Source organism: Lipotes vexillifer, unplaced genomic scaffold (assembly GCF_000442215.2).
Source record: "Lipotes vexillifer unplaced genomic scaffold, Lipotes_vexillifer_v1.1 scaffold858, whole genome shotgun sequence".
Classification (NCBI taxonomy): Eukaryota; Metazoa; Chordata; class Mammalia; order Artiodactyla; family Lipotidae; genus Lipotes; species Lipotes vexillifer.
The window spans coordinates 1,020,763-1,043,324 of record NW_006788467.1 but is presented as its reverse complement, the minus strand read 5'-3'; the positions used below and the strand labels follow the sequence as shown (position 1 = coordinate 1,043,324).

The following is a 22,562-nucleotide window of genomic DNA, read 5'->3' as shown; positions in this document are numbered from 1 at the left end:
AGAGAAGAATGAGGCTGGGAAAGAATCTACTATATAGAATGTTTATGACCTAGCCCTTTTTATGCCATGTCTCCTATCACTGATTCTGTTATCTTTCCTGTTTTAGCACCTAGTTCAAATTGCTGTCAACATAACAAGAAAACTGAAAATATTTTCTGACACCAATTTATTCTGTTAATGCACTGAGTGCAGACAAGCTAGAGCAGGGGCCAATTCCTTTTACACAGACTAGACATTGTTTTTAAATATATATTGCCACTAATCATAACTAGACATTGCAAAAAATATGACTTTGGTCAAGAGACTAGAAGTATACGTAATGCAGAATACTGTAAATATTGCAAAGTTCCATTTTCCTTACAAACATTATACTTCAGAACAAAGGGGGCTGCCTTTTTGAAAGTTCTTCATATTTTAGGGTGTTCTACCAATTATATTATTTTTATACAAGAAAATACTATTTGGGGAATCCAAAACAGGGAGTTGGTTATGAGGATTAATTCAGGTATCTGTGAAAATATTCTAAAAGCATTAAAGAAAAATATATATTTAAGGTATGATTTTTTTTTTAGGATAGTCAGTTATACAACAAACTGAAAAATACTAAAATGAAGCTATCAAGCCAAGAACTAAGATAGCATTTTATAAAAGACAACTTGTTACTGAGACACTATTTAAATTTTACTTACATAAGAGATGTCCATGCATATGACAGGCAGTTTGTGTCCATACAGTGAGAGAAAAAACTAAACATTTAAAAAAAAAAAGAATATAAATAACTCATGTCTATAAAATACAGGTATAATTTATTTCCTGTAGACCTAAAATATAACTTTAAATACAATGCTAAGACTGTTCTGGATTGCTTTATGTCTGTAGTTTCAAAGAAGACAGTCAAACCACTGAAGGTGACTTGTACGCATATCCAGCATACAACCCCTCCATGCACTTGCCAAGAATGCTGCAATATAGTGGAGCCAGGGCTGCTGCAGAAACCTATTCCCTCAGTCAGAATATGGAACAGAGACATTCTCTGGATCTCTTAGCTGAAAAGTCTCTGGAGCATTTGTTTCAGAACAATATTTCCAATCCAGTCCCACTGAGACTCTGGGCATAGAGCCCAGTAATCTATATTTTTAAAAGCAACTCAAATGATCCTGACTTGCAGCCAAGTGTGGAATCACTGCCTAAGACACCTAGCATTGCTCTTAAAACTACTGGCTACGACAGGATTTTCTGTCCACAGATTTTCTGAACATATGAAATACAACTTGCTTTACACAAAAGTTATGAACCAAAGGATTCTTTTAAAACCCTAGCCTTCCTAGTGTACTTGAAATGTTTTGATTCACAAATTTTTAGAAACATACTACTACTGGGAACACTCAAGGACACTTCTTTATAGTCTCAACCCAAGGTCAGTCAGAAAGAAAGCAAATAGCCATAGGCATAACCACTGTACCTTTAAAGTATCAACATAGAAAACTTTCACAGTACAGTCCAGCAAAGACACAGCCAACAGCTTCTGACTGGGAGAGTAACTGACACACAGAACTTCTTCATCTAGTTGCAAGGTTCGGGTTTGCTTCACAGAAAGCCTAGCATTACAGAAAGCATCAAGAAAAATGAGTACAAAGGCACAAAAAAAAATTCCAAAAACCCTCTGGAGCTCAACAGAAATATCCATACATGTCAAAAGCCCATTCAATGGTTCCCCATTTTCGCGCCCCAAAAATGGACACAAATAAAAAATGTCCACTCACCTCTTCTGGGTACTGTTTTCATCTTTCACCAACTCAAAATCCCAGAACTTGACAGATTTATCTGTACCACCTGTCACAAAGCCACGCTGAAAATCAAATGACATTTCCGTTAAAAAAATATCTTAGTATAGAAACTTTAATAAGACACCTCAAAACAGTATAAAAGACCATTTTTATTTAATGGCATGGGATAAGAATTAGGATATGTGGTCTTTCCTTAACTCCCTTCATTGCTCTTTAGGGGATGCCACCACAGATCCTACTGGAGAACTCCCAGCAGAGACTAACATAGTCAGATGATAACTCGTGTAAAGCTCTAGTTATACTTTCATATTCAGCATCAGGATGAAAGACTCAATAAACACTGCAGGGTAAGGCAACAGTCAAAAGAATTTGTTATGAAGTATTCAATTGGTTTTATCACATTTTAGTGTTAGTGTAAACTATAAGGACTATAGAGTCAGAAAACTAGATCTCAAATGTCTATTCTGCTGTTTCAGAGATTGGTAACATGGGAAAATAACCTTATAATGACCCTCAGTGTTGGTGCAGTTGTAGACTACCTAGTTTATAAAATCATTGTAAAAATAACAATAATGACATGATGGACGTGAAAACACTTTGGAAAAGAGAACACTCTACAAACGCTAGATGTTACTACTATTTAAATTTTAAATGCTGTTTCATTTCTGACCCCAAATGACATTACCCAGTCTAAACTCCACGTTCCGTTTTTTTCCAAAAATATCTACTTTCAATGAATGAAGGTTTGCTACCATTGGGAGTATTCAAATAAATGGGCCACAATCCCTTAAGGTGTTGTCAAAAAATATCTCAAAATGTTCTGAGCAACAGCACCATTACTGGAGTAAGTACACAGTTCTCTAGGGTGACTCCTTTGAAGGGAAATACACTGTTATTGACTTGAAAAGGTTCACATATTTACTAAAAAATCACTAGATTTATATAGTCATAGATGTATAGACTAAAAGGGGAGCACAAAAATCTACTCTATCCTCCGCACTGTGTTGCCCCAGGAAGTATTTCCTCTTAAGAAGCATCACAAACCACTGGTACAAAGTCAGGAGGGTAAGCAATTTGATGTCATGGTGCTAATGATGAACCGCAGCTGAACAAGATTTCGAATCATAATGATAGCTATTCATATTATCAGGCACAAGATATGGCACCATATATAAAATCTAGAGATTAGACAAAAGTGGGCTTTCTTTAAAGAAACCCTGAGACAAATCCCTGTTAGGTAGCAGTAGAACTTGTAAGAAATGGGAAGTACAGCCAGAGCACTGAAGCCCAGATCTTAACATCTGGTTTAGTTACCTGATCTGGAGAGAGAGACAAGGACCATAAAGCTCCATCATGTGCATCTATTGTCTCCAGCAGATTTCCTGAGGCCAAGTCATAAAGCTGCAGCTTTCCTGTCTTTGGAAGACACAAAATGAACACACAACCTACACAGTTTCATAACCAAGCAGCAACAATGTAGGTAACTGCTCAGGAAACGGGCTTCCACGGTCCATGCTCTGTACTTCCTCTGTGAATAAATGTTGTTAAATCCCCTACGGACATGTTGGGTTAATCCTGGCAGGGTTGCTATACTGTACAACTAAGGAACAGTACAACCTTGTAGTGCAGGACTACTGTCACTTCCACTGGTTTCCTCAACTTCAAAAGGTAAATATCATGGCCACAGGCATATCAGAATAAACATAAGAGCAAATGGGGAACTTAAAAACCTTTAAAAAACTTAATCAGTCCTTTAAGTGGACTATCCTCTATGGTAGTTGGCTTAACCAACTCTTGAGTTCCCCCTCTAGAATACACTGATAATGAGATACTACCTACAATGCTAGGGAGGGCAATGAACTTGAAAAAAACAAAATCAGAGTAGCTTAGAAAACTATCAGCCACGCTTCCTGTTTAGACCATGTATCTGCTGTGGTCATGGTGCCAGCACAGAACACACACAGTGGCAAAGCCTGCTCTATGACAAGCCTGTGCACATGTGGTGGAAAGAACGTTAAGTGGAAGACTTGAATCCCAGGGCTGCCTCTCTCTAACTCTGACTGTGGGTAAATTCATCTCCATGGGTCCGTTTTTCCATCTGAAAAATGGAGTTTATATCACCAACCCGTCTAAGCTGTTGTGGGGATTAAATGAGATCATGTATGTCAGCAGCATGGCACAGAGACTAGGCTAGGGATTCTGAGTCATACAAATAGTCTTTGAAGCAATGTGCAAAATGTTTTCCCAATAGCAGATAGTGGATGGACATTTGTTAAAAGAATGAATGAAGAATGAGGAAAACTTTTAACTGAAATTTAATGTTCTTTAACTGACACTGACCCTAAAATCTCTCCAGCTTATTTTACACTTTTTGTTGGACCAAAAATATCCATTATGATAACATAGGTTTTTCTAATAAAATAATCATGCACACATGGCATTAGTTTAGGGGGATAATAATGACACATACTCGCAAAGCACTTTTCAAAATATTCCATAGACCTTATTCCACTTTATTCCCACTACCACCCCTACTCCTGCCATTCGTGCTACTTCTGCTACCAGTTCTTATTTATTAGTTATTTGCTGGGAGCCAGTCTCTCTGTGCTAAGTGCTTTGCAGACTGTGAGGCAGGTTATTTACATCATTTTACATGAAAAAACTAAGGCTCACAGGGTTGAGTAACTTGCCCAAAAGGTCTTATAGCCAGTAAGTGGAAGAGCTGGGATTCAAACCTAGGCCCATCTGGCACAAAAGGCTCTGCCAAAAAGCAAGTGTCACCATTCCATTGTATAGATAATGAAACACACTAAGAGAAGTTATATGACTTGCTCCAAATTACCCATTTCATAAGGGGAAGAACCTGAATCCAAATCCATGTCTGCTTATTCCCTCATGGTTATCTCCCAATCTGATTAGCAGCTGAGGACTTCATCAGTCAGGCTGTCTTTACCAAATGCTTCTATCTGCCACGCATGATGCTGGTACTTAACGTCTTTTATCATCAGTCTTCTCAAAACACAATTACACGTGTGCTCGTAAAAAGATGCATGCAAGGCTGATCTCCAAAACGTTAGTGACAGTTATCTCAAGGTCACGATTTTAATTTTCTTCATAATTTGACATAAGGTTTGGTTAAAAAAAAAAACACACAAAGTAAACAAAACTCAAAATAAAAACCTCGCGCTTCCCTGGTGGTGCAGTGGTTAAGAATCCACCTGCCTATGCAGGGGACAAGGGTTCGATCCCTGGTCCGAGAAGATCCCACATGCCACAGAGCAACTAAGGCCATGCACCACAACTACTGAGCCTGCGCTCAGGAGCCCATGAGCCACAACTACTGAGCCTGCACTCAGGAGCCTGTGAGCCACAACTACTGAAGCCCGTGTGTCTAGAGCCCGAGAGAAGCCACCGCAATGAGAAGCCCACACACCGTGACAAAGATTGGCCCCTGCTCGCACCGCAACTAGAGAAAGCCTGCGTGCAGCAATGAAAACCCAATGCAGCCCAAAATAAATAAATTAAATAAAAATAAAAACCTCAAAAAAAAGGGCAATGAACTAACACCCTCTCATACTATCTGGCCCTAATACATTTCCCATATGCTAAAATAGGAAGCATATTTCTCAAACAACTTTAAGAATAATGAGTAGAAAAAGTCCCCCAAATCCATGGAAAAGCCTGTTTACCTTTGTTCCTATGACCACCTGCCGATCACCAGGTACAAAGCATGAGCAAAGTGCATATTCGCAGGTCATTGTGCGAATACACTGCAGTGTAGACCTGCAAGAAAGAAGGAATAAAGAACTTGTATGTTAAGAGAACCTGCTTCTCCATCTGAGAGGTCAGCATGTACGTTTCATACAAACTTAGCCACACAGAATGATCAATATGAGAAAGGATAAAGTCTGAATAACCCTGGCTTATTACAGTGAAGGGAGAAATTAGTAAGTGGCACCTAACTTTGTTTTCTTTCATGGCGGCTCCCAATCCTAAGGAAAAGATTCTACAAAAGAGCTGAGAAAAGCATCTGCTGGGCTCAACAGACTGCCACTACAAAGAAGTGAGGCCAGAGGACTGCAAGTCGAATTAGCATACTGTATCCTTACAAGTAAAGTTCATTTTATTGGACCATAAACATTCATCCATGCAACAAACAGATATCAAATGCCCACTTCCTTCAACATTTACTGAATGCCAGGTACCATTCTAGGTGCTGGAGATATAACAATGAATTAAACAGAAGAGGCCCCAAATCTCATAAAGCTTAACATCCTCTGGAAATGAGACAAATATTGGTGTATCAGGTGCTAGCAGGTGCTACGGAAAAACACAGCACCTGGGGGAAGGGGACCAAGAGTACAAGGGTGGGAAGGGGATAGCAGGATGGCCATGTGATGAGAAGAGAGGGAGAAAGCCTTAGCCAAAAGGGGAAGACGGTTCCACACAGAAAGGGAGCACAACAGCCATGACACAGGCACGCTCCTGTCGCCTATAAGGGATAACGAAAAGGCCAGGGCGGCTCCACTGGAGAAGGGGAGAGTGGTAAGAGACAATGTCTGTAAGGACTGTGGCTTGTAGTTAGTCCTTGTGAGATGGAGCTCCTGGAAGTGATATAACTTCCATTATAAAAAGATTACACTGGCCGCTGTGTTGAGAATAGACCACAGAGGGGCAAGTAAGGAAGCATGTAAGACTGGTCAGAAAGCTATTACAATCCAGATAAGAGATGTTGGTGGTTTGAACCAGGTCATGGAAGCGCAAGTGATGAGATATGGTTGAATTCCAGGTAAGCTTTTTTTTTTTAAATACTCATTTTTTTTTTTTAAATTTATTTTTGGCTGCACTGGGTCTTCATTGCTGCGTCTTGGCTTTCTCTAGTTGTGGTGAGCATGGGCTACTCTTCATTGCAGTGTGCGGGCTTCTCATTGCGGTGGCTCCTCGTTGCAGAGCACGGGCTCTAGGCAGGTGGGCTTCAGCAGTTGCGGCGTGTGGGCTCAGGAGTTGCAGTGCACAGGCTCTAGAGTGCACGGGCTTCAGTAGTTGTGGCAAGCAAGCTCAGTAGTTGCGGCACGCAGGCTCTGTAGTTGTGGCACATGGATTTAGTTGCCCCATGGCATGTGGGATCTTCCCGGACCAGGGATCGAACCCGTGTCCTCTGCACTGGCAGGTGTATTCTTAACCACTGGACCACCAGGGAAGTTTTGAAGGTAGAGCTGATAGGATTTGCTAATGCACTGAACATGAGAGAATCAAGAATGGCTACAAGGATTTGGGCTAGAAAAACCACAGGAAGTAATTATTTATTAATATGGGGAAGTCTGTAGGAACAGAGGGTGGGGAGACTATTGAAGAAATGAAGATCACAAGTATGGTTTGGACATATAAAAATCTGAGATGCCTAATTAGACATTCAAGGGTGATACAAACAAAAGATTTGGACACATGAGTCTGAAGTTCAGGGAGAGGCTATGGCTAGAGATAGAAATTTAAGTGTCATGAGCTTATAGAAAGCCACCTGACTAGAGATCACAGAAAGTGAGTGTAGACAGAGAAAAGGTTCAAAGACTCTGCCCTGAAGTATTCCAACAGTTAGAGGTCAGCAAAATAAGAAGGGTCTAGCCAAGACTGAGAAAAAAAAACAGCCAGCAGAGAAAGAGGAAGTAATAAAATTCAAACTGTTTCAAAGAGGAGAAAAGTTATCAATTCAGAGAGTGTCAAACGAAGTTGGTGAAATGGTGGGGATAAAGGCCTGATGGAGAAAAGGAGTCAGAGGATGGGGGTAGATAATTAGACAGAGAGATAAGGATGAAACAGGATTATTTCCTTCAAGATGGGAGCTATTACAGTGTATCTGTATGCTGATGTGAACAACCCAACAGAGAGGGAAGATTAATGATGCAAGAGAGGGAGGAAAATTGCTAGAAGGAGAAATATAGCTTGTGATTACCTTTTGGTTAGGAGCACCAACAGTCATAGGAAGAAAGATTATGTGGATACAGATGCAGCTAAGGTGGGAGCATAGGAACATTTTCTAGATGATTCCATTTCTTCAATGAACTAGGAGGCAAGGTCATCAGCTTAAAGGGGCTAGAGGTGTGAGGTGTGAGGAGAGGTAAGAACATGTGAAATAGTCATCTAGGAGAGTGAGGAATGAGAAATCATGGTAAAATTACTGTAAAGCACTAAAAGCCTATTTGAATTTAGAGTAGGAAGTATGCTTGTGTTTTTCTCTAGCCAAGTACAGCAATAAGCTTCAGACATGGAATAAACTTACATTTTTTATACCAAATCTAAAAAGGTAATTTTTCCTACTCTAAACTCCACAGGCCTACAGCCAAAATGCACTGAAGATACATTTTGAGGGAACTGTATTTAGGGCCCTAAGAATAACTAACCATCAAGAGTATTAAAAACTAACTCAAAGGGAAGAAAACACTATTGGATAAGGCTATAGAAAGCATCATTTCTCAAACCTGTTCCATATCTTAACAGAATCAGCTGCTGCTGAAAGGACAGCGATATTGTCTGAGCTGAATGACAAAGTCCGCACATCACTGCGATGACCCCCGATGGCAATTCTGTTTGTCCTGACAGTCTGAGGAGCTGACATGGATGGATTCAGTGAATATAATTCCACCAAGTTGTTTTGCAGAAGGAAGACAGCCTTTAACTCTCCTTGAGGAGTATGAATCAAGTCAAAGGATCTGCATGAGAAAATATTCATAAATGTTCCAGCAACCATCTTAGCTCACAAGGTTAATTTTTTTCTAGGAGAAAAGCTTTGCAATGCCCTCCATCTATACAAGGTTTGAACAAGTATAAAGGATTTTACAAATAAGAGTGCTCTGAGTATTGGACAGTAGTCTAGTATAGGCTTTTAAGTCCAAGAAACCTGAGCTCAGATACTGGCTCTGATTTGTTTCTGTGCATGTATTCGTTTTTATAAGTGGCCGCAAATCCTTTTGGAATGTGGGGTGTACATTTTTCTTTTTAACTGGCAGCAAAGAACTGTAAGTAAAAAGTAAAAAAGCTATCATAAGAAAACAAATATGAGATGATGAGTAAGTGGGCCCATGGTGAGCGGCAGGAGCTGAGGCCATGATCACCATCTCCAGATATGTAATTCGCAGAGACTGCTCACAAAGAGCGGGAAAAGCCGATACAATTTTGTAGCAACACTTCAGATACTTCTCTCAGATACCTCAGCTACTACATTTTCACTCACTTGATTTTGGCAGAAGTTTTGATATTAGTCACCCGTTGGATTTCATCTTGCAGAGTCATTTCAACATTGACTTCAAGGTCTTCCTCCTCCTCTTTGCAAGAATTTAATCTAGAGGAGAAAAAAAACAAAGACTATCATGCTATCACTTTTCTAGAAAAAGCTTTGCTATTATTTGAGTCAAGTTCTGGTCTGAGACCAACAACCTTTATTGAACCTGGAAGAGTCACTTAACCACATGGATTACCGTGAGAATTAAACAATGTAGTGTATGTAAAAATGCTTTGTGAACCACAACGCAATTAATATGAAGTGTTATTCCATCCAATGGGTACCCTCAATAAATGGATTCTGAATGCAAAAGCCCATAAAATTTCTGGGGACAAGTCTTTGTAGTTCAAACTATCCCACTAAAGTGTTTCTGGTAAACTTCTCTAACTTCAGGACTTTTTAGAAAATCCATTACTCTGCACTTATAACCCAACCATGCCAAAAAGACCCAGAGGTCTCAAAAGATTTGCTTTGGCAAATAAAAAATGTAAAAAAACTGGTGACATTTTATTTCTTTGAGACTTGATAAATTTCAACCACTGAGAAACTGATTTCTATGGCTATAATGACCTATTTATTGTAAGGTTATACTGCCCCCAAACTCCAATTATGTAACTGTCCAATCTGTCTTCCTTCTCACAGTCCCAAAGGTCAGCACTATGCAACCCGGATTCCTTCTGTATAGGCTGCTGTCACTGAAGACACACTGCTAGCCTCTCAGAATTAAATCATTTAGAAGCCATGTTTAAATATCTGTACTGCCTTTCTCGTTCTGTGTGGCTCTGAGTGCAAGACCTAGGAATATGATAGTTATGAAGCTGTTATTTAGAAATTAAAAACTTGGACTACCAGCACTCCATAAAATCTTCCCTAGCATTTAATGGTAATTGAAAACAGAGTAAATCCTCCTTTAAAGAAGACACAGAGTTTTTCCTTCAGTACTATGTGGCCCACCCACGATACCTGACTAGTAGTAAATATTAAGAAAACACACTTTGCTTTCTTTTTAGCTTTCTTCATCTTCTTGTCTATTTTCTTCTGAATTTCCTCCTTGGAAAGGATACGAAACACTTCTAGCACAGAATCAGTCCCCTAGAAAGGCAAAAGGTTGATGTGAGTCCAGGAGAGGCAATTTCTAATTTAGCTTTTTCTCTGTAAGAACATTTCTCCTTCTTCCCTTACTAGTTGTGTTACCATGGACAACTTAATCTCGTTGGGATTGCTGTCTCATCTGTAAAGTGGGAACTCACCACTTTCTACAATGTTACTCTGAGACTAAATAAGAAGTTAATGCTTTTTACAGAGTGAAGTCAGTCAGAAAGAGAAAAACAAATACCATATGCTAACTCAAATATATGAAACCTTAAAAAAAAAATTGGTTCTGAAAAACCTAGGGGCAGGACAGGAATAAAGACACAGACACAGAGAATGGACTTGAGGACATGGGGAGGGGAAAGGGTAAGCTGGGACAAAGTGAGAGAGTGGCACGGACATATATACACTACCAAATGTAAAACAGATTGCTAGTGGGAAGCAGCTGCATAGCACAGGGAGATCAGCTGGGTGCTTTGTTTCGACCTAGAGGGATGGGATAGGGAGGGTGGGAGGGAGATGCAAGAGGGAGGAGATATGGGGATATATGTATACGTGTAGCTGATTCACTTTGTTATACAGCAGCAACTAACAGAACAATGTAAAGCAATTATACTCCAATAAAGATGTTAAAAAAAAACAAAAAAAAGAAGTTAATGCTTTTAAATTGTTTAGAAAGGCAGGGATTTAATAAATGTTTGCTAATAATAAGAGGAATTACTGTTGTTGGGCTAACAGAAGTTAGGGAATATAGGTCCACACAATACCATATAAGGAAATCTTAACAGGACCAAAGAAAAATTCACCTCCACACTGAATACGAAAGAAGAACAAGTCTCTAAAGGAAGAGCCAAGTCCTTGTTATTTTCTCCCAAGCCTGGTACTCACATGGCAAGCAAGAATCCTGCCTGTCCTGTCGACTGCAAGGTTCACAACTCTGTCCCTTCCTTCCCGCATTATGGAACCAGCTTTTCTACACGTAAGGATGCGCTGCAGAGTAAGCAAGGGAAAAGATGAAGGTTAATAGTTCTGTTGACCCCTGAAAAGACATGATCCCAAGAAATGCAGGTGACAAACATCTTCCCTAAAATGAATACTTTCCCACCACTCAACTCAACTGAAGGTAAGAAACAAAAATGAATTACATCCTCAGGAGCTTCATCCATCTCAAGGGTACCATCCTCTGCTTCATGTGTGTCCTGTATTCCAGGGGAAGACCCTTTGACTTTCTTGGGCTCTGGTTCTTCTGGGTCTTCAATCTGTTTTATAAAAATGGGAAAATAAAAGCTGAAATAGGGCTTGCCAGGTGGCTCAGTGGTTAAGAATCTGCCTGCTAATGCAGGGAACATGGGTTCGAGCCCTGGTCCAGAGATCCCACATGCCGCAGAGCAACTAAGCCCGTGCGCCACAATTACTGAGCCTGCACTCTAGAGCCCATGAGCCACAACTACTAAAGCCTGCGTGCCTAGAGCCCGTGCTCCTCAACAAGAGAAGCCACCACAGTAAGAAGCTTGTGCACCACAGTCAAGAGCAGCCCCTGTTCGCTGCAACTAGAGAAAGCCCATGTGCAGCAATGAAGACCCAACGCAGCCAAAAATAAATAAATAAATATATTTTTAAAAAAAGAAGCTGAAATAATTTGTTCCAGGAGGTGATTTTCACCCCTAATGACGTAGAAACCTGTCCTTATAGCCACTGATAATTTCCATTTAGTGATCTCTCTGATCAAACCTCTTCAACGACAGCACATTCATCAGAATGTATTAAAAACTGATCACATCAAGAACACAAACAAAACATTATTCATTATACCAGCTCCAATAACTTTCCACAGTATAAGGACTATTGTTTCATAACAAGGTGAAAAAATGATGACCTCATTAATTTTAAAACCTTCTTAGGTGAAAGATCTACCCCATTCTAGAGGGAAAGATTCATATTAGCATTACGAATTGCAAAGACATTGCAAGAGAGGTTACATTTTCTCCTTAAATAAAAAAAAAAAGATAAACCCTAGCCTACTAATGAAGAACCCATCAAAATGGCTACTGGACACAACACCACACACCTAACTCCAGCTAAACCCTAAGGTCTACAACATCTTTCATCCACGCAAAATCTTTGATGATCTGAGAAAATGTGACAGATCTTCTCAGAATATACACAAATATACATACACAAATTTTACATAGATTTTTGTTTGAGGGAAGAGGGTCACAGATATTCAGAAGTCCATCCGTGGACACCCAAAGGTCAAGGAATATCAAGCTAAGAGCCCCACAGACTAAAACATTAACATTACCAAGAGCTGTCAGCCTAAAGCTATCCTTCTTCCAGGTGCAAATGAACCACAGAATGAAGAAAAAAAATTGTTTAGAAATCACAGTAAGAGAGAATTCCAATACTATGTGAAGTACTCAAAAATTACATGATTCTAAATTCAGCAAGCCTATGAAATTGCTAAAACATGACACTGCCCATGATCAGAAAAAAAGCAATTACCTCTTGCAGGTAAGCTATGTCCCAAGCCCTCAGCTCACTGTCAGAAGCCCCAGTGATGAGTCGCTTTTCTTCTGACACCAGAACCAACCCCCACACCTACAGGGTATAAAAAGATTCAAATAATATGGTTGTTAAGGGACTCCAGGATGCATGACATGACATTCCAAAAGTCTAAGTACACTGTAGTGAAATCTCTTTGGCATTGCAAAGTCTAATATTAAGACAACTCTTTCAAAATTCACTACAAGAAAGCTCACTTTGAGAAAGAAAATGATCTGTGGTGGAAGTGTTGTTTATGGGGTAACTAGCAGTTTCTCTGTAATTTCCTATCCTTAAATTTAGATAATGGCTGTTCAGAATAAATCCTAACTAGAAGCCACTCAAAATAATGATTTCAAGCGTGGCACTTGATTTCAGCAGTGCCGTGCAAATGAAAGGTGCTCCATTAACGTCTATCAGAGCATAATTTTTAGCCTCAAACATCCATGAACTAAACAATGAAAACAACAGTACTGTTGCAAATCAAGAAAGAATCTGCTTTTCCTCCTCATTAATTCTAGGGTGTGTATATTCCTCATATATTCTAGGGCATATATATCCAAAAATATATATAATTGAGTTATAATTAACAATGTTAAATTAGTTTAAGGCATACAACACAGTGATTCAATATTTTTATACATCATGAAATGATCACCAAAATAAGACCACTTACCATCCATCGCCATACAAAATTGTTAAAATATTATTGACTATATACCCTATGTGTAGTTTCCATCCCATGGCTTACATATTTTATAGCTGGAAGTTTGTACCCCTTAATCACCTTCACCTATGCCTGGTATGAACAAAGCACAAAGGAGGATGCAAAGATGTAAAATATTCCCTGATCTCTGTTGAACAGATCTATTGTTCAGGTAATTATTATAATGGCTACAATTTGCTATTTACATGTCACTGGGCCAGGCACTGTATACATAGTATCATTAAACTTCCCTATAGCCATAAAGGTGGATACTTATCATTTAAAAGTGATGAAACCCATATTCATGGGTTAAAAACTTATCCGAGGCCAATTTCTACTAAATGCCAGAGCAGCTGCATCTGCTCTGACGGCTGGCACTTTGTCCACCACTCCAACTTCTCTCTCTAAAGACAGTACATGTTGATTACTGTTAGCAGTAAAAACAAAGAGTCAAAAGGGCCAGGGAAGAAACCATCTTTTCCTTCCTGCCTTGCTATTCTTTCCCTGGGCCCATGACCCTACATATACCTCAGTTCGGTGGCCAACCATTGTTTTGAAGCAGTGCTGGGTATCAAGGTCCCACCATTTCACCATGGTATCTTTCCCACTAGAAGAAGAAATAGGAAAAAAAATCTTATTAGGAAGAATCACTGAACTAACAGGAAAATCAAGGACTTATTTGTTGCCTTAAAAAGACAATACACAGCAATGATGTCTAATGCTACTATTTACCTGACCTTTCTTTTAAAAAGTAAAGAATCCTAACTCTTTATATGGCTATTCTCAGGTAGAAAAATAAAATGTTCCATCTGTAAGCACAAAAATAACCTTGAATTCAGAGTGCTACAGAACGTAGAACTTGACCAGTTGACCACCATTTCCATCACCACAGCATCAACATTCCTTCATTCTAACACACAAACATCTTAGACCTCTCCTGCTCCCTTGTCTCCTATGTCCAGCTAGTCTCTAGGTCCTGAAAACGCCTCCTCTGGGAAGTCTCCAAGCCTCGATTCTGTACACAAACCTGAAGTTAGGTCCTACTTCCCGAATTATTTTAATAACTTATCTGGTCTGTCTATTCTGTTCCCTCACCACATCCAATACACTACTGTCAGATAATCTTAATCTTCTAAATTTGCACTAACTCAAGGTTCTCTATGGATTCAAAATCAAGCTCTTCAGCACCATTCCCAAAACCTCCCATTAACTGGCACTTAATCTCCCTGCCAATGGGCTCTACTATTCCTGCCTCAAATGCCTGTTCCCTGCTTCTTCACCAATGCGAATCTAATATAATCCTGCTTCATGACAAAACTGGAAAAAACCAAAAACCCAATTTACAAAGTCTTTCCTATATAATCCCACCTCACGGTGTTATTTCCTTTCCCTTACATTCCCTAAGCTATAAGGTGTATGTATATTCTAGTAGAATAGTAGAGTCATTGCCTCACAGAATGTGTTATCTGAACAAGACACACTAACATCCCTGCATCCTATCCCACAGGAACAAATCCACCACTGGTACAGCATTTCATGCTGCTCCTCTACACTGCCTTCTGGTTCTTCTATGGTTCTAATTACTATGGCTCTTCTAATTACTGCCTGGCAAAACTTAAGATCCCAAACTTTCCTGGGTGGCCATTCCTTAGGAATGATAACTATTACATTAGGTTGAACTATATGAAATTGCTGATATATGAAGTTGCTAATATCTGACCTATCATTTTTAACCCACACAAATGGAAATTTCAAATGGTTCAACCTATGAGATGTTCAGAGGGCCTAAGTATGGAGTATGTCTCTTCTCAAGAGGCAGGCTAAAACAAACGTTTGGTATCCACATCTGCCCACTGCTCCATATTCGGCTTTTCTGACTTTCCAGGGATCCAGAAAGTAGACAGCTCATCCTATACAAGGTCTGTTGAAGAGTTAAGGAATATGGAAAAGCTGGTATCAGGGGAAAATAATGACAAGTCAGAAAAGGGAATTGAAAAATGCTATAAATAACTCTGGATAGCATCTATGACACTGTTTGGGAAGGGAAGGGAGGGGAGGGGAAGGGAGGGAAGAAAGGATTCCAAAAGGGAATATGCCTTTTACCTGAGAATTGACTTCATTGAGATGGTTACCAAAACATCATATAAGAGACAAGCATTAGCTCAGAGGACAAAATTGACTGAGTATGAGGGAATCAGGATGATTTCCAAGAGAAGATATTTAACAAAAATATTCCACGATATAAGAGAGTTCTCTAGCCAAATAGTTCTGATGAAAAATTCTAGGTGGGAAAGAGAGAGGAAAAGCAGCGAGAAGAGGAAACTAGCACATGAGCTTGAGTATAGTGCGGAGATACGAGTAAGGAATGAAACAAATTCCCTCTTTGAAAACCTCTCCAATGAATTCACCTAGAGAAAAATGGAAACGAAACTTATTATTTCTTTACCTAGTAACTAGCAGATTCTTGTCTCGTAGAAACAATGCTTGTGTAACGGCGTCCTTGTGCCCCTTTAGACGGTAGAGGCCACTTTCATTGATCACATCCCACACGATAGTATCCGTGTCCTAAAGGAATCAAATACAGAATAATTTTCTTTACCACATAAGGCCTAACTTGACAAACAATATTGTTATTACAAAGTTGTTTGTAGTCCTTATAGAAAATTTGGAAAACATACAGAAAAGCACAGAGGAACCAAACACCAATTGATTTCACCATCCAGATATAACCACCACAGATATTTTGTTGTATACTATTTTAGTCATTATGTATACATACATGTTGTTAACTGGGATCATGCTATTCCTATCATTGTATAACTCTCCTTTTTCTCATTTAATATACTTCCATGTCTTCCCAGAATGTTCTCATTTTTAATGGTCACATAATAACCAACCTTAAGGATATACCATAATTTACTTTAAATTTTTTCTATTTCAGCCATTTAGGCAGTTTCCAATTTTCTGCTATCATAGATATGTGGAAATGAACATTCTTGTACCTCTATCTTTGTACATATCTCTGATCAGAATAAAAACTAAAAAGGGAAATTCTTGGGTTAAAAGGTATTTCTAACTTAAGTCTGCAATTCAAGGTGATCTCCAGAAAGGCTGCACCAATCTAAAGGTCCACCAAGGATATGTCTGGCAACACCAGTTTTCCCATCCCTTCATCTCTGGATATTATCAGTTGCTCAAAAAGCAGTGCCAATTTCACAAGTTGAAAGGCTGTCTCAATGTTTATTTGATTTGCATTTCTGAATACCAATGAGAAATTCTGTACATGCTCTATGGTGAATACTGGCCGTTCTGCACCTCCTTTGAATTGCCAAGTCATGTCTTTCACCTTCCTTTGGGTCTTATTTTTTACCTGTTGGTTGGTTATTAAGACATATTAATCCTTCCCTTTTATAGTGGAACTATTAAATACTTTCCCTTTTTCATTGTCCTTTAACTTTATTTTTCCAGTTTTATTGAAAAAATAATTGATGTACATCATTGTATAAGTTTAAGGCATACGGCATGACAGTTTAATTTATATATATTGTGAAATGATTACCATAATAGGTTCAGCTAACACCCATCTTCTCATATAGATATAATAAAAAGAAAAAAAGGAAAAATAATTTCTCCTTGGGATGAGAACTCTTAGGATTTACTCTTGACAACTTCTTTATAGTGTTTAAATGCACAAATGTTTTAAATATTCAAATATCAAGCATTCAAATTTATCAGTCTCTTCCTTTATAATTTCTTTCCTTGCTGATATGCTTGAAGTCTTTTTCCACCTTAATATCAAATAAATATTTATTTATATATCTTCTAGTTTACTTAAAATATCATGGTTTAATATTTAAGTCTTTAATCCGTGACTCTTTGGTACACAGCATGAGGTAAAGTTTTAACTTTAAATTTCCCCCCAAATAGTTAGCCAACTGCTTAAGTCCTGTTTCATAAGTAATCCATGGGCTTCCCTGGTGGCACAGTGGTTGAGAGTCCGCCTGCCAATGCAGGGGATACAGATTCGTGCCCTGGTCTGGGAGGATCCCACATGTCACGAAGCGGCCGAGCCCGTGAGCCATGGCCGCTGGGCCTGCGCGTCCAGAGCCTGTGCTCTGCAACGGGAGAGGCCACAACAGGGAGAGGCCACAACAGTGAGAGGCCCGCGTACCACAAAACAATAAGTAATCCATCATTTTTCTACTCATCAAAAATGTCATCTTTAAAATATATTCATTAGGTATATCAAGTGGATTTGTTTCTTGGATTTCCATTTGGTTACAGTAATCTATCTGACTATTTTGTATTAATGCCAGGTTAATATAACACATTATAAGTTATGACTTCATAATGCATTTTAATATCTGAAACTTCTTAAATCTAACCCTGAAAAAAGAAATCTGAAACCCTTTTATTTTTTCCCAAAATTCTGCTATTTATTATTCATTTGTTTTTTCAATATATTCCTTTAAATCATTTGGTCATATTCTAAAAAAACAACAAAAAGACCTTTGGGATATTTAAATTGCTTTATCTGTACCAACTAATTAGAACATACAAGCATCTTTTCAATACTTTGTCTTGCCATTCAAGAACATGGTTTGTGTCTCTATTCACTCAAGTCTTCTGTTACATTCTTTAGTAAAGTTTCACAGTATTTTTGTGTCCATTACTTAACATACTTTTGTAAATGGAATCATTTACACTCTATTTTCTGATGACTGAGATATAGGAAAGCTACCGATTTTACCAAAACGAATGGCCAAGAATCATCATTTTGACTCTCCTTTTCCAATTTGTTTTGTTCCCTCCAACTTGTGTACTGTTTTGGGTAGCATATCCACAATGACGTTACATAGTAACTATCATGGGCATCCTCATCTTGTTCCTGTATTTAATAGTCTTTTATCAGTGAATCTGACAGGAAACAAAATGAACCACCCAATTCATATCCATCCTTCTCACTCTATTCTACCATCTATACTATTTTGTACGAGTGCCCACTGTTTCACACAACAATGTTTGTGAATAACCTGCTTCAGCAGTAGCCTTACACTCCTTTCTAGATTAAAGTCCGGGCACCTAATTCAAGGTCTCACCTTGGACCCAGATGCCAGCCTGCCTCCCAGCTGATCATACTTCAAGGAAGTGATTGCTGCTTTGTGTCCACTGAAGGTCACATTTCCTTCCCCACTCAGGAGACTGAAGATTCGGATAGACCCATCCTCATAACCAACAGCTAAGTGCAGCCCATCTGGGGAGGGGCACAAGAAAGTGACTTCGTGTTTAAGCCCCTGAAGGATGAGAATCTGAAATAATAAGAATTAAAAACAATGTAGAGGAGTTAAGCATGTCATCAAGGAAAAAGTGTGGGAATAATCAGGCACAGTAAAATTAAGAGCATCAATAATTCCAAATCGCTCTTATGAATAATAATGAGACTCTGGACTCTATCTCAAGTTCTTTAATATAGAAATTATTATTTGTACTGGGTAATGAAACATTCAAGAAAAGGTAAAGCTATACTATACTATTTCTCCAAAGCTCTACCTTAGCATAATACATGCCAAAATTTCCCAGGCAACGGAATAAATTACTAAGTCCTTATTCTATGTCAACACCAAACGATTTTCCATAAAGTGTTATAAACACATCCTTGATTTAACTGAGCCCCATCCCAGAAACAACCTGCATGGCACTAGAGTGCTACAGGGATGTATCCCCAAGGGACTCTGCGGGACACTAAATATCAAAGTATTAACCTCTTGGAGGTCACAAAGTGAGTGGACAAGATCAAAATGCCTATATTTTGTTTGGCAGAAGTGGTAGGTTTGGGAATTCAGAGTCATACAAAATATCAAAGGCTAGTTTAACAACCGTTGGGCCTCATCTGCATAAGTAAGAAAACGATTCAGTCAACATAGCAATATTCCTTTTAAATGCTTAATATTCTATAACTAGTTGTGATGGCAAGTAGAAGAACTTGAAAAATGGAGAACTGGTAAAGTAGTGAAAAACAAACATGTTGGGAATAATGATTACAAATAATTACCTGTAAATATGACTACAAATAAATACCTAAGAGGTAAGCTCTTTTGGTTGTGGTTTTCAGAATAGAGTATAGAAGAGCACAGTAGAATGTGATACTTGGCTATATAGACCCAGAGGAAAAAAAAAAATTTCTAGAGGCACACACATAAAAAAAAAAATCTGTGCATGACAAAGTCTGTGCATGACAAAGCAGAGCTCTCCCACTTCGGTCTCCACCCTCAAATACCCATAAATCAATATCAATCTAGGTGATTTCTCGCATACCTTCTCTCCTTTCCGTAAGTCCCAGATGAAAACGTGTTCACAGGCTGGTACTGCCACATAGCGTCCTTTTTCACCACGAAGTGTTACAAAGACAATATTACCCTTCTGGCTGCCAATAAGGCCAAAGACTGCACTGGCAACATAGCGTAGGTACTGCCTGGTGAGCCCCATGTTCTAACATCTGATACCACAAGTGAGGCAGCTGCACCTGCAAACAAAGAAAACTGAGTTCTTGGGTTCTGCTAGGCTGGCAAACACCGACTGTGTATCATGTGGTTAAAAGTATATGACCTTAACCTTCATTTACTCTGAATATATTCCTGACATAAAATACCCAGACATCTCCATTTTTTATTCACTGCTGACTCAGTGTGTAATCTCTCACTCCTCAAGTTTCGGATTAGTCACACTGTCATGGCCACCTCACAAATTCTGACATGTGGCCCCAATGCAGCTCAACAATTTGCTTCTGTCCATTCAACTACCATCAAAGTTTTTACACGGAGACGGACAGCCTGAGACTGAAAATATTTATTGGTGAGCATTTATTGTAAACCTACTAATAATGAGACAGGCACTGGTCTAGACGCTAGAGATATGGTGTTGAGTAAAACAAAATCCCTGATCTTGTGGCACTTACCTTCGAGCACAGTGGCTCTCAAACTCCAGAATGTATCTAAATCACCCAAGGGATTATGAAAACAAATTGCTGGGAACCACCTACACAGCACATCCCCAGGACCTATTTCTGATTCAGTAGGTCTGGGGTGGGACCCAAGATTTTCCATTTCTAACAAGTTCTCAAGTGATGATGCTGCTACGGTTCCCCGCTTTGAGAACTACTGTAATACGTGCAGGTATGCCCTGGATTTCCAAAGCAGGGCAGCCACCTGCCCTTGGCACACTGTTTTTCAAAGTTGCCATAGTTCCTGTGTAACCGAGCAGGACACTACAGGGCCTTCCCAGGTCAGGCACCACCGCCGCCCCCCACCCCTTGCCCCCCCCCACCGCCGCACCATGTCCTCCACCTGCCTCCCGTTAGTAGAAAACCTTTAGCCTCCTAAGCCTTCCCTGAGTTCCAAAGAACATATGTAATCAGAGAAGTGAGAAAATGCAGAAACAAAGAATCAAGCAAGACAAAATAAAAGTAGTTTTAGCCATTAAACAAAAGCAAGGATCTTTAGGTTCCTCCTCAAGGGTTATGGAGATAATATTCTGAACCATATCCTTGAGCTGTTTTGCAGATACTGAAACCCCAACCAGGTGGAAGAAGTTAACTGAATGCTGACCACCAGCACACAGACTCCAGGCCAGTTGGAACTAGAAGGTTGATGGTGTTGACTCCCAATTACCTCACCACCAACCAATCAGAAGAATGCCCACCAGATGATCACATGCCCCACCCCCTCTCCCTCACCTTGACTTTAAAAACCTTTCCCTGAAAGCCAGTGCCAGGGAGGGGTGTCTTCTGAGCATTAGCTGCACTTTCCTTCACAACCCGGTGTCAGTAGACTGGCTTGATTGCCCACAGTGGGGCGGACCCAGCTTTGGTTTTAACAACTGCACTAAATCAAATTCACTGAAAACACTTGGTTACCATAAGAGACAACTGGTGAAGGAGATAAATTAAGCTTGTCTGTTCTTAATATGGAAACGTGAAAGGTATTCCCCCAAACACCGGTGCAACTTAAAAAACACAAGAATACTAAACAGAAGTTACAGCCTTCTTCTGGAGCTGTTTTTGTTTGTTGTTGTTGTTGTTGGTTCAGTTTGTTTGGTTTAACACTACAGGGTCTCTTTCTATTACAACCTGATGTTTTAGTCTACTTTAACAGGAAAATATTCAATGCCTGTACTAATACTTTCTTTTAATGACCACTTACAGGACTCACTTTTCTTCTCCTAGGAACAAACATAAAGCCAGTTATAAATGAAGGGAAGATAATATTAACATGGCAAAAACGCTCTTCACCTGGGCCATTCGATCAATTCTTTACCAATTCATCTTACTCCTCTGGCCCCAGCCCCTTAACTGTAATTGTTGTTCATGGTAGTCTTCCACCATCTACCACAGTATTTTCCTTGGAGACTTCATACAGCATGCCTAGGCCCAGGGACCCACCACATCCCTACTTCCAGTCCAGCCTACATACCTGAATACTAACTATATAGCTCCAAGAGCTTATTAGACATCCCCATCCGAACACCTTGCAGTATCACATTTAACGTGTATAAAACCAAACCTACCTTGCTTCCTGAACCCTACTCATTTTTTTCTGACTCTAAAACACACAGCTCTCCAAGCCATTCAGGCTCAAAACCTTGTAGTAACCTTTGGCTCATTAGTATTATTTAAACAGCCAATACTTAAAGAGTGCTTACTATATGGTAACTGATACATTAAAATATATATAACTGAGTAAACATATGCAGTTAATTTCATATTTATTAATTGGATTAATCATAATTAATTGAATTAAGTGGGTTAATACATGTAAAGTGCTTAAAAGGATCCTTCAGTTACCTTACAAGATAGGTACTATTCTTATCCCTATTTTACAGATAAGGAAACTAGACACAGAGACATGAAATAGCTAGCTCAAAGTCATTCAGCTGGTTTTAAGTGCCAAAGCCAGATTACAAACCAAACTCCAAAATTTCCTCTTTTAACCACTAAACTATTTCTCTTTGCCTCCGTCCTCTCTTTTGTCAGAAACTTCTACCTGTTTCTCTGAAGGAGGATCCTTTTCTCTTTCCACTACTTTCTGTTCCAGCTCTTTATCACTGGGTTCCTGCACTATGTAGCACCTCCACCTCCATGTTTTTCATTCTTTTCTTTTAAAAG

General features: G+C 39.2%; 1 protein-coding gene across 1 annotated transcript in view; it reads right to left on the bottom strand.

The window, feature by feature from the left end:
• The window catches only part of WDR3 (WD repeat domain 3), a 33,733-nt gene extending 13,845 nt beyond the window's left edge, over positions 1-19,888 (bottom strand). Inside the window, exons 1-15 of the mRNA XM_007461628.1 lie at positions 19,718-19,888; positions 18,502-18,711; positions 15,849-15,967; positions 13,931-14,009; positions 12,658-12,753; positions 11,301-11,414; positions 11,044-11,145; positions 10,058-10,155; positions 9,016-9,123; positions 8,264-8,494; positions 5,477-5,570; positions 3,102-3,203; positions 1,764-1,849; positions 1,463-1,598; positions 690-746 (exon numbers count right to left, since the gene is read on the bottom strand). Coding sequence (XP_007461690.1) covers positions 690-746; positions 1,463-1,598; positions 1,764-1,849; positions 3,102-3,203; positions 5,477-5,570; positions 8,264-8,494; positions 9,016-9,123; positions 10,058-10,155; positions 11,044-11,145; positions 11,301-11,414; positions 12,658-12,753; positions 13,931-14,009; positions 15,849-15,967; positions 18,502-18,711; positions 19,718-19,888 — 1,803 coding nt within the window. The remainder of the gene's footprint in view (positions 1-689; positions 747-1,462; positions 1,599-1,763; positions 1,850-3,101; positions 3,204-5,476; positions 5,571-8,263; positions 8,495-9,015; positions 9,124-10,057; positions 10,156-11,043; positions 11,146-11,300; positions 11,415-12,657; positions 12,754-13,930; positions 14,010-15,848; positions 15,968-18,501; positions 18,712-19,717) is intronic.
• Between the last annotated feature and the right edge of the window lie 2,674 nt (positions 19,889-22,562).